We start from the raw sequence: 12,334 nt of genomic DNA on the forward strand, positions 1-12,334 counted from the left end.
ACTGCACAGAGCCTCTGCTGTTTCTAGGGCTGTCGGTAGTTTGGGTAGGGGTATCAGGCGACAGGACTTAGAGAAGCGGTCAACCACAGTAAGAATGGTGGTATTGCCTCTGGAGTTGGGGAGGTCGGTGACGAAGTCGATGGCGATGTGGGACCAGGGTCTCTGAGGGATGGGTAGAGGCTGGAGAAAACCTGCCGGTAACTGTTTAGAGGATTTGGTGGCGTTGCAAGTTACACAGTTCTTAATGTATGCAATGGTGTCAGTACGGAGTGAGGGCCACCAGAATTTGTTGGTGAGGAGTTGGATGGAAGCCGTTATTCCGGGGTGTCCGGAGCCGGGGAGGTCATGAGCCAGTTGAATAGCTCTGTTCCTCAGGGAAAGAGGTACAAAGGTCCTATTAGGAGGACATGCAGCCGGTATGGGATCGGTGCCCTGTGTCTCCGCAATTTCGGTCATGATGTCCCACTGCACTGGTGCCACGATGAGAGTGGTAGGTAAGATGGGATCGGGAGAAAGGGGTTCGTAAGCGGACTCAAACTGGCGAGAAAGCGCATCTGCTTTGGTGTTCTTGGAACCTGGACGAAGTTACTGTGAACTGGAACCGTGTGAAGAACAACTCCCACCTAGCCTGTCTGTGATTGAGTCTTTTTGCAGAGCGGAGATATTCCAGATTGCGATGGTCGGTGAGAACCGAGAAGGGAAATTTGGCTCCCTCAAGCCAATGTCGCCACTCCTCCAGCGCCGCCTTCATAGCCAATAGTTCGCGGTTCCCCACATCATAATTCTGTTCCGCTTGGTTAAGCTTGCGAGAGAAGTAGGCACAGGGGAAGAGTTTGGGTGGACTGCCATGACGTTGCGAAAGAATGGCCCCGACGCCTGTGCTGGAGGCATCTACCTCCACTATGAATTCGCGTTCAGGATCAGGGTGATGGAGTATAGGTGCAGTAGAGAACCGTTCCTTGAGGTGATTAAAGGCTCTGTCGGCTACGGGCGACCAGGTTAAGCGTCCTCCCCTCCTCTTGGTCATTGAAGTCAGGGGGCCTGCGATGGAGCTGAAGTCTCTGATGAATCGTCTGTACAAGTTGGCGAATCCAAGGAATCTCTGCATCTCCTTGACAGTCGTAGGTTGGGGCCAGTTCAGGACGGCCTGCACTTTACGATCATCCATCGCCACTCCCTCAGGACTGACCACATATCCCAGGAACGTGGTGGAAGTCTGGTGAAATTCACATTTCTCTGCTTTAGCATATAACTGGTGGGAGATCAAACGTTGTAGTACGGCTCTGACATGATGAATGTGTGTTTCAAGAGAGGCGGAGTAGATGAGAATGTCATCCATGTAGACGATGACCCATCTATTCAGCATGTCACGGAATACATCGTTTATGAATGCCTGGAAGACTGAGGGACTGTTGACGAGGCCGAACGGCATGACCCGGTACTCATAGTGCCCAGAAGTGGTGGAGAAGGCGGTCTTCCACTCGTCCCCCTCCTTTATGCGAATCAGATTGTAGGCATTGCGCAGATCGAGCTTGGTGAAGTATTTGGTGGAGCGAAGCTGCTCCAGAGCCGGTGGAACTAGAGGTAAAGGATACCGGAACTTGACAGTTATTTCGTTTAAACCTCTATAATCAATACAGGGCCGAAGACCCCCATCTCTCTTTTTGACAAAGAAGAATCCGGCGGAAGCAGGAGACGTAGATGGAACGATGAAGCCCTTAGCCAGTTCTTCCTCAATGTAGGCTTTCATGGCTTCAGTCTCTGGTTGCGAAAGAGGGAAGATTCTGCCTCTGGGTGGTGTAGAACCAGGGAGCAGCTCGATGGCGCAGTCGCTAGACCGATGTGGCGGTAGTTGGGCAGCATTGGACTTGCTGAATGCCTCAGCTAGATCAGCATACTCCGAAGGAAGGTTGGCTGAGGGCGGAGGGTCCTTCTTAACGATGACTGCTTTAAGTGACGTCGGTTCCAGGGTCTGAAGACACTGTACAAAACACTTGGCCGACCAGTGAATGATTTGACCCTCAGTCCATGAGATCTGTGGTTCGTGGAGCTGAAGCCAGGGTAGTCCAAGAATAACTGGGTTATTGGGAGCTTGTATGATGAAGAAACGAATGGTTTCTGAGTGCATGGCGCCAGTAGTCAGGCAGATGTCATTGGTGGTGTGTAGGACCTGACCGGTGCCCAGAGGTCTTCCGTCTAACGCTGCCACTGCCAAAGGAGATTTACAAGGTATGAGAGGGAGGTCATGAGCTTTGGCGAAACCAGCATCAATAAAATTTCCTGCTGCTCCAGAATCGATTAGAGCCATTGTCTCTACCATCCCATTACTAAAGGCTAATTTAACAGGTACCTTAATACACTTTGAAATATGAGATGATTGACTCACCGCAGAGGGAGCGTGTTGCTTGGGTCTTGTGGGGCAGGAAGCTTTCACATGACCGGCTTGGCCGCAGTAGAGGCAGAGGTTTCTACGATAACGGCGCTCTCTTTCCTCAGGGGAGATACGAGCGTGCCCCACCTGCATCGCCTCTTGCTCAGGCATTAGCGGAGGGCTCGGTGAACGAAGCGCCGAACCCCTGCTGGGTCTCCTAGAGCGAATCAGATTGTCAATGCGAATGGCAAGATTAATCAGCTGATCCAAGGTCTTGCCCTCATCTCGACAGGCGAGCTCAGCCTGTAACTCCAGGTTTAGACCCTTGCGGAAAAGCAGCTTTAAGGGGTCATCAGACCATCCGGTTTGTGCAGCCAGTGTGCGAAATGATAGGGCAAAATCCGCCGCCGTTTTTTCCCCCTGACGCAGCGTGAGAATTTGTTCACCAGCTCCGTCTCCTCCTTCGGGCAGATCAAACACCTCTCGGAATCGCTGCAAAAACGCCTCGAACGAGGAAAAGGCTGGTCGAGTGAAATTCCACACGGCGGTGGCCCAGTCTAACGCCTTGCCAGACAGGAGGCGTTAGACTGGGCCACCGCCGTGTGGCAAGGCGTTAGACTGGGCCACCGCCGTGTGGAATTTCACTCGACCAGCCTGTTGTTGATGGGCAGCTAGCACGTTAGCCTGGGCAGAGACTTCGGTAGAGAGTCTGTAGACCGCTGCTGGATCGAGAGGTGGCGAAGTCTTCTGTAACGAGGAGTCAACAGAATGGGGATCCATTAGCAGCGTTTTAATAAAAGGCAGACACAGTCGTACGGGCGTGGTCGAGCAACAGCGAAACAGGGTAATCAGAGGCTAAACAAAGGCAGAGTGATCAAACAGGCAGATGGTCAGGGCAGGCAGCAAAGAATCCAGAAACGAGAAGAAACAGTCCAAGGTCAAACACTGTAATCCAACAAAGAAGATATAAACGCTCAGAAATGTCAGCCGGGGCAAAACAAGACTTCGCAATGAGTGAGCGAGAGGCGGAGGCTTAAGTAGTCCCGGTAATAGGCTGCAGGTGAGCTCGTAATCAGTGCTGGGTGCGGGGTGATGGGAAATGTAGTTTCGAGGGGAAAGTCAATACTCGGGTGATGGTGACCTCTGGTGACGATCAGGGGGAACCACAGAGGCCGGATTCGTTACACCAGTAGGCTGTGTGTTGCCCTTTCTCAGTTTTCAGTGCACAATGTGAAAAGCCAAGCACATCTATTAATGAAATTTCCATAAAGCTACCCTGCAAAAATGGCCTTCTTGGTAGCATAGCACCCATGTCTGTCAGTGGTATAAAAGCCACGCTGCTTGAATCACAGTTCCTGCTTCATCAATTTGTCCTACCGCTTCTTCGAACATGTTATTAATTCTTCTCAGTTAATATAAGTAGATGGTTGTTTATCTTGTGTAAAGTCCCTGACTTCATACATTTTGCTTTGCAGGCTAACATCATGCTGCTCTTCTCAGTAAAAGGAAAGAATTAAGCAGCAGGTCCAGCAGCAGTCTCTGGGATTTTTTTTTTCATATACCTAGCCAGCAATATCTTAATATCAGATATTATTTGAGATTATCTTTGGGCAAACTGTATCTCTCCTCACAATAAAGGAAAAATAAGAAGAGTAGTGTGTGTCTTCTTCTTGAAAGGTACATTCTAAAGGCACAGATCGATTGAACATATATCACCTACAAAATACATATATAGCTTAAGTTATGTTTGCATAAGTATTTATCTCTGGTGCTGTGTAACCCCTAAATTAGTTCTTTTAGAAAGAGACATGGTTAAATTATTAGCATGTTTCGTCAGTAGCTGAATTGTTCAGTTCAATTACATTCCACAAGACCAATTTAAATTAGAGCACAGATTGTAAATTCATTCGGTGGGCTGGACCTTGGTCTCGGATCACGGGCCATATGTTTCACACCTCTGCCCTAGTTTGGTCAGTGAGCAGGACACATTTTCATGGAACCATCATGCAACTGTAAATAAAATTGTAATCTCTTTTTCTCTGTAAGGTATTCAGGAGTATGTAGAGGCAGTGTCCTTCCATCATTTCATCAGGCACCGTACCCTCATCAGTCTGGAGGAGATAAACGCCTGTCTTGTATTCATGAGAGTTGAGAAGACGGAAACAAAGGTATTTGATTACTCAAAATGGAAGTGACATGGAAAGGAATAGTACAAAAAACTATGTGTTTAGTACTGTGCTTTTGATGTGTCTACATGCTGCCAGTGATCCACATAAATACTTACCTCCACTTGCACATATCTGTTAGAATGCTGATATTGAGAGGGGAAAACAGAAAAACAAAATAGATTTTTAAATAAATGTCATGTGCTTTGCCAAAAGATTATTGATTTGGTCCACGTTAGTCCAGTTTTATGTCGTATTTAAAGAGCCTCTGGTGGTTTCGGTTACTGATCCTTTTCTGTGTCCTTTATGTTAATTTGCCTTCATCTGTTTGCACCTGTTATTTTCTAGTTGCTTTAGGCAAGCGAATGAGCTAAATGGTGAAATAAGCTAAATGACAAAATGTAAATGTTGTCATACTGCAAGCCCATGTCATTGCTCTTTCACTGCCCCTTGGATGTTTGCACACTCTACTTCTTATTACATCTTTTATCAGTTTAAATATCTGTTTGGTCAACACTATAGACTTAATTAATAGAGTTTGCTGCACTTGAAACTTGTGATTTTTTTTTGTCTTGCTTTCTATGGAGTTATATCAGAGTCAGCAGAACCTGAATTCATGTTTTTGCTTACATACATACATACAATGAGCATATCTCTTGGAAAATAAGAGCCACAGTGAAAATTTGTTAGTGATGACTCCTTGGCTCAATCCATATAGATTTGTCATTTGAATAATTTAGCCCTGCCTCCTCCTTTTCATAATAATCAAAACCTATTTTTGATGTAGAAATACTCAGGAGAAAATGAACCTTAATAATTATCAAAAATTTGGAAACAATATGGCCGCCACATGCCAAAAAACATGACCTTTGGGTCACACGGCCTTATTTACCTTGATGCTTATGATAAATGTGTGGTATGAGGTATTTAGATTTGCAGCTCACCAACGGTTTTAGAACATGAAAACAAACACACGAATACCAAACACAACATACGTAAGTGTAACCATTAATGTCTGGATACAATGATATGGTTAAAGAATAATAGCAGGTCTAATATTGTACAATTTCATTAAGAGTAGGGTTGATTTATACTGTCAGTTTGAATACATGACTTCAGAAGTATCACCAAGCTTGACACTATGAAAGAAGTTGCTGTAATTGGGTTGAACATGCTAAGGCTAGGTTATAGAGTGTCGGTCATAGATTCTTTGCGTCCTGATTAACACACTATGTAGTAAGATACATTCGACAAAGGCTTCTTTAATTGTTGGTCAACTTGAGTTCATCTGACAAAGGGGGTGAATTACAACCTTTTATTGGGGCTTCACACATCCCTCGTGTTTGAAAGCTGGTCCTTTAGTCCTAGACATGTCAGAGCCATCTCTGGACTGTTCTTCATAAAGGGATGTCTTTGTTTGTCCTGTATGTGGTTTGACTGAGAGTCAATTTTCTTGATGATCCATGAATTCCTACACAGTTGCCTTCTCATCTAGGTCACAGACAGATATAGAACCACACTATGCGCAAATTGAGAAGGAGATGCTCTCGATAGTTCACGCATGTACCAAGTTCCATAATTATATATTTGGAAACCATTTTATGGGGTACAGTGACCATAAGCCTCTGGAAGATATCAGAAAATTTCAGAAAGTCACTGCTCTCTACCCCCATGCGCATACAGAGAATGCATCTTTGTCTTCAGTGATATGATTCAAGACCACACAAAGAATGAGCTTAGCTGCGTCCAACAAACAAGCCAACAAAGTTGGCCAGACCACAGACATGATGTACCTAATGAAGTCCAAACATTTTGGGACTCACGAAGCCAGCTTGTTGTAGCTGATGGTGTTGTCTATAAAGGCCTACCTATAGTTGTACTCCCCACTATGCGAGAACACATGCTGAAGATTATACACCAGTCCCATCAAGGTATAGTGAAGAGCAAGCTTAGAGCTCTTAGAGCTCAGGTTTAGCAGGCATTTGACAAGGTTCCCATTAAGTTATTGTCATGAAACTTGAATGGTAGTTTCAGGGAGGGACCTACTAGTAGCTGATGCAGTCTCACTCAAATTGGTCACTGGTGGGTGCTTTTCATATCCAGAGGGGTTGGAGTTAAGTTCTCAGGAGCCAAAAGTCCGACTGAGCTGAAATTTGATATGCAGCATCAATGTACTAATTTGTAACTGGATCAGTGAATTACAGCAAAAATGTACATAATTGGTATATGATTAGGATTTGAACCAGAGACATGATCAGTACAATGATCTGAGGACATCTGCAAATGTTGGGGTGTGGTCACTGAAATGGGGCAGAGTTAGGTCCAAATTTGGAACTTGGAACAATTTGCAATTTGGAACCATTTAACTTAAATTAGCTAACTTTCATTGTATGCAAAACCTACATTTGCAAAGTAGGATCTTCACAAAATTGTTATCAAACTACTCAGGAAATTGTGATCATCAATAATTATCAAAAATGTTGAGCTTTCAGTATGGCTGCCACAATTCATCCCAAAAGTGTTCAGTGGGGTTGCGATCAGGGTTCTATGCAGGCCACACACACACTTCTTCGACAAAAAAGAAGTGTGTGTGTGTGAGGGAGAATCACACACTGTAAAATATAAAACCATATTCTGTAATCTGTTATTTCTTGACCCTGTACGATATTGAAATCACCATGTTCACCAAGAAATAAGGATTACCTGATATTAGACATGCCCTTGTGAATAGATCAGTGAAACACAATATAGATGACCTATTTTAATTCACAGGGTCTCTCTGACTCGCATTCCTGATCATTTTAATCAAATTACAGCCACAGTTTAAAAAATTCACTACAGAATCCCCCTCAGGGACATTTAAAAGCAGAGTCTCTTTAATGGCTGAGATGTGTCATCTGAAGTAACAGCACTGGATTCCAGTGAATGTGCATATGAGGCTGGCCAGGATGTGACCTCCCCAGTCCCACCAGGTGTAGGTGGATGTAGGTGGATGTTCTGGTCAGAATTCTGGTCGTTTTCCTGGCAAGGTTCACCTTAACAATTGGTTTCCTCAATCAGCCATTGCACCAGCTGTACGGTGTCCATTAGAGATTTAGTGCTTTCCTCATAGAAATTGACCTCCAAGCAGAAGGTGTTAACTATAAGAAGTGATTAGTGAAATCACACACCACTGAGTGTTTGACACTTGGATGGTGTCAGCATAACCATGCAGGGAGTGTACTCTGATCAGTTTAGTGTTGTTAGAAGTTACAGGCTGTAGTGTGTTACAAGTACAAATGATACAAGTGATAACTGATATAACCTCGTCTTTCATAACACTGCCAAAAGAGCGTATGGCGGTAGAATCTGGAAAAATTTGTTCAGGGTGAATTTGGCATAAAACCTATGCAACCAGTCAATTTATTTGCATTGTTCATAATGACGGTAGTTAACAGTTGAGCCTAATGTATATTTTGCATATGTACAGAATTAAACCATTTGCCAAGATTAAATATTTCACTGAGGTCAGTTAAAGCATGCAATTTCTTGCCCTACATGCAATTTCTTGCTCTAAGTTGTGGATTTGATTAAAAATCATGTGGCTTAGGTGTAGTAGAGCCTGAGCTTTCAATTTTAACAGCTTTGATGATGTTATCATCACTGTTAATCAAATGCCCAGTAAACCCAGTGGCAATCTGATTGGTTAACCAGGAAGTGTGAACTGGTATCTGTTTATTAGTGAATTACCAGCTCAAATAATCCATTGACATAAGTGAATAAATCTTGCTTGAAGCATGATTAGGTGGATGGAACTTGAACAGCTAGGTTGTTTTTGTAAATGTAAAAATTGACTTTTGTTTGTAGCCAGACGTAGGGCTTAGAATAAGAATTACCATACGCGAGGTAGGCTGAAAGAATGTTTGAAATGTTGTAACCATAACCAAACTTATTTTTATTAATTATTAATACTGTTTTATTAACGCCGTCTTTATTAAGAACCCCTTTTGGAATAAGGTTTTTGGGCACAGTGTTGATTTGGGTAGCTGCATGTGGTTAGACTGAAACAATATTTTTGGGTCTATGTGCAATTATTTGGACTCGTCCATAAATTTGGGCTGGCTAGACACATACCAACACAATACCCTCCAAATTTCTTGTTCCAAATGAACGATCTGGGGTTGGTGTCTTCAGTCTGTGGAAAAAAGAATTTAAAAAGGTGAGATGTATATACACTATATTGCCAAAAGTTTTGGGACACCCCTCCAAATCATTGAATTCAGGTCTTCCAATCACTACCATGCCCACAGGTGTATAAAATCAAGTACCTAGGCATGCAGACTGCTTCTACAAACATTTGTGAAAGAATGGGTCACTCTCAGGAGCTCAGTGAATTCAAGCGTGGTACCGTGATAGGTTGCCACCTGTGCAATAAGTTCATTCGTGAAATTTCTTCACTACTAAATATTCCACGGTCAACTGTTAGTGGTATTATAACAAAGTGGAAGTGGTAGGCCATGTAAAATCACAGAGTGGGGTCAGCGCATGCGGAGGCGCACAGTGCGCAGAAGTCGCCAACTTTCTGCAGAGTCAATAGCTGCAGCCCTCCAAACTTCGTGTGGCCTTCAGATTAGCTCAAGAACAGTGTATAGAGAGCTTCATGGAATGGGTTTCCATGGCCGAGCAGCTGCATCCAAGCCTTACATCACCAAGTGCAATGCAAAGCGTCTGATGCAGTAGTGTAAAGCACACCACTGGACTCTAGAGCAGTGGAGACGTGTTCTCTGGAGTGACGAATCACGCTTCTCTGTCTGGCAATCCGATGGATGAGTCTGGGTTTGGCTGTTGCCAGGAGAATGGTACTTGCTTGACTGCATTGTGCCAGCTGTAAAGTTTGGTGGAGGGGGGATTATGGTGTGGGGTCGTTTTTCAGGGGTTGGGCTTGGCCCCTTAGTTCCAGTGGAAGGAACTTTTAATGTTTCAGCATACCAAGACATTTTGGACATTTTCATGCTCCCAATTTTGTGGGAACAGTTTGCCGATGGCCCCATCCTGTTCCAACATGACTGCACACCAGTGCACAAAGCAAGGTCCATAAAGACATGGATGAGCAAGTTTGGTGTGGAGGAACTTGACTGGCCTGCAGTCCTGACCTCAACCCGATAGAACACCTTTGGGATGAATTAGAATGGAGACTGCGAGCCATGCCTTCTTGTCCAACATCAGTGCCTGACCTCACAAATGCACTTCTAGAAGAATGGTCAAAAATTCCCATAAACACACTCCTAATCCTTGTGGAAAGCCTTCCCAGAAGAGTTGAAGTTGTTATAGCTGCAAAGGGTGGGCCAACTCCATATTAAACCCTACGGAATAAGAATGGGATGTCATCAAAGTTCATGTGCATGTAAAGGCAGACGTCAGTGATGCTAAATGTAGGGGGAATGGGTAGAACATGAACTACAGCAGATTTGAGTTGGTTGTGGTCATGATACACATTTGTGGTTATTTATTTATTTATTTATGGCCATATATAGCCATGCCAAGGGTATCGGGGTGTTTTGTGAGACAATTAATTTTTTGGGGGCCTGTCATTATTTTTATTACAGGTGCATCTGAGGAACTAGCTGCTTTAGACCTAGTATGAACAGGGCTATGGGCACTGTATTCTAACCCTGGAATGGCTGCTGTTAATGCATGACCACTTCGCCACCTGCTCTTCCATGACTAGTGCTGATGCAGCTGTCTGGGCCTGCCCATCTGCTCCAGCCAAATACAAATTTACAGCTGGAGGCAGTCAGGCTGCACCACTTGGGAGGAAGAGCTCAGTGGATAGGCGCTACGTCATCTGACCTACAAGCAGCTAAACCGTTGCTAGCAGCAAGCAATAACATATTATCATCATTACACTTTCTGTGACCTTATAGGTGTGTTGTGACTCTTTCTGAGTGTCCTGGATATTTTTCCTACATTGTAGGACCTGAATTTTTCCAACTTAATTTCTATGATTTCTATTTTAAATAGCTTAAATTTATAATACCTGAATTTATAAAACCTCATTTTTCAAAACCTAAGTTTCAAATAATTTATTTCAGAATCTAAATATCTGAATACCTTTTTCACATTGAAAATGTTCAGTAACATCACATTACATGTTTTCTTTCAAATGTTCTGCCAACTCTGATTTCACTCCATAATTTTCCTCTCTTGATCATCTGAATATCACTGTGTGATGTTAGTAGATTTAAGTACTCTTCATTGTGCAAATGCTCATTATGTGACCTACTCTTTGGTTCAGGTTTGTGGGAGCGGTTTGTGGCCAGGAGCCTGTGTGCTGACTTTCCAAGTTACACCAACCGACTACCTTCTGGGTGTGGCTGATCTGACTGGTGAGCTGATGCGTATGTGCATCAGCAGTGTTGGAAATGGTGATGTGGACACACCTTTTGAGCTCAGTAACTTCCTGCGGCAGATCCACGATGGCTTTTCTTATATTGGTAATGTGGGTCCTTATGAGGTTTCTAAAAAGTTGCATACTCTCCGACAGAGCCTTGGCAAGGTGGAGGATGCCTGCTATACACTCAGAGTGCGTGGTTCAGAGATTCCCAAACACATGCTAGCTGATGTTTTTTCTAACAGGGCAGCAGTATTGGAGGAAGATGATGGAGCAGTATAGAAGGCCTATTTCTCTGTCCGAAATATGCCTGTTGCCTTTAGTTGAACATTATCTATTATGGGAAAGTTTTTGCCTCTGTAATTGTTTGATTTTAGAGGTCCTTGATTGTAGCATGATTTAGTTCAACCATGAATTCTGGGTTTTTAGCACGTCAGAACACATGTTGACACGTTCTAGTCTGCCCCATGTTAATATATTAAGAGATGCCAATAAAGCTTGTTTTTGTTATGACCAGGTGTCTGAGCTGTCCTTCACTTTCCATTGCTTTGAAAATTCCATTTTGTATGTTAGTTTAAATGTTTATTTAGTCTCTTTCACATTTCATATTATTATGCTGTTCATACTACTGAGTGTTCTGTGTATGATGCCTATGAATAATTGCTATTCTTGAGACTGACTGTATCCCAAATATCATTTGGGACTGGTGTATGTTATACATAGGTTGGAGGTATAAATATCATACAGTATCCAATACACTGAAGAGGCTCCTGTAAGATTTGTTTCAATACATCATTTGAGCTGACCTGTGATGAATATAAAAAGCAGGTTCTTGATCTTTTCTCCTTCTTTTATTTGCAGCCCCCAGGCTGGTCGTGAGAATAAAGAACTTGAATTCAAGTTAGTCATGGTAATTTATCATTTGCGCAGTATGTCAAGACCGGAGTTAATGTCAGTGACATCCCTATATCAATGGAAAGAAACCACCATAGAGCCATTGCTGACCAGTTATTAAAACTACGTAAATAATGGAAGTGATACTGAAACATTAGCATTATGTTAGTGTTTTTAGCACAAAAAATGTTTCCTTCACATTAGAACATTTATTTAAAAAAAAAAGGATAAAAAAGTATGCAGGTCTTTATGCTCCATTTAAAAAATGGCAGAATGTCAAAGTAGTCATATAGTACAGCCCAAGCCAACTGAAATGCTACATAGACAGATTATTGGTGGTAAGAAGATGGGCTTTTATGTAAGAGCATAAACTTTCTTATGTACTGTGATGCACAATATTTCTGGGGGGGAGGGGTCTGCTGTGTTGTGTGGCTGCTGAGTCCCCTCCTATAAGGCTTGCATCAGAAGAAATGGAAAGCTTTTACAAGAGTTTGCAACACAGTTCAGGATCTAATCAGGATATAAATTTTAAAT

General features: G+C 43.2%; 1 protein-coding gene across 4 annotated transcripts in view; it reads left to right on the forward strand.

Moving 5' to 3' along the window:
* tsnax (translin-associated factor X) overlaps window positions 1-11,419 on the forward strand; it is a 33,959-nt gene extending 22,540 nt beyond the window's left edge. For all 4 annotated transcript variants that reach the window (XM_026939266.3, XM_053232578.1, XM_026939267.3 and 1 more), the window contains 2 exons: window positions 4,418-4,539; window positions 10,811-11,419. In XM_026939266.3, the coding sequence (XP_026795067.1) occupies window positions 4,418-4,539; window positions 10,811-11,188 (500 nt within the window). In that variant the 3' untranslated portion in view covers window positions 11,189-11,419. The remainder of the gene's footprint in view (window positions 1-4,417; window positions 4,540-10,810) is intronic.
* Window positions 11,420-12,334: the final 915 nt, after the last annotated feature.

The sequence above is a fragment of the Pangasianodon hypophthalmus genome, chromosome 3 (assembly GCF_027358585.1).
Source record: "Pangasianodon hypophthalmus isolate fPanHyp1 chromosome 3, fPanHyp1.pri, whole genome shotgun sequence".
Taxonomy (NCBI): domain Eukaryota; kingdom Metazoa; phylum Chordata; class Actinopteri; order Siluriformes; family Pangasiidae; genus Pangasianodon; species Pangasianodon hypophthalmus.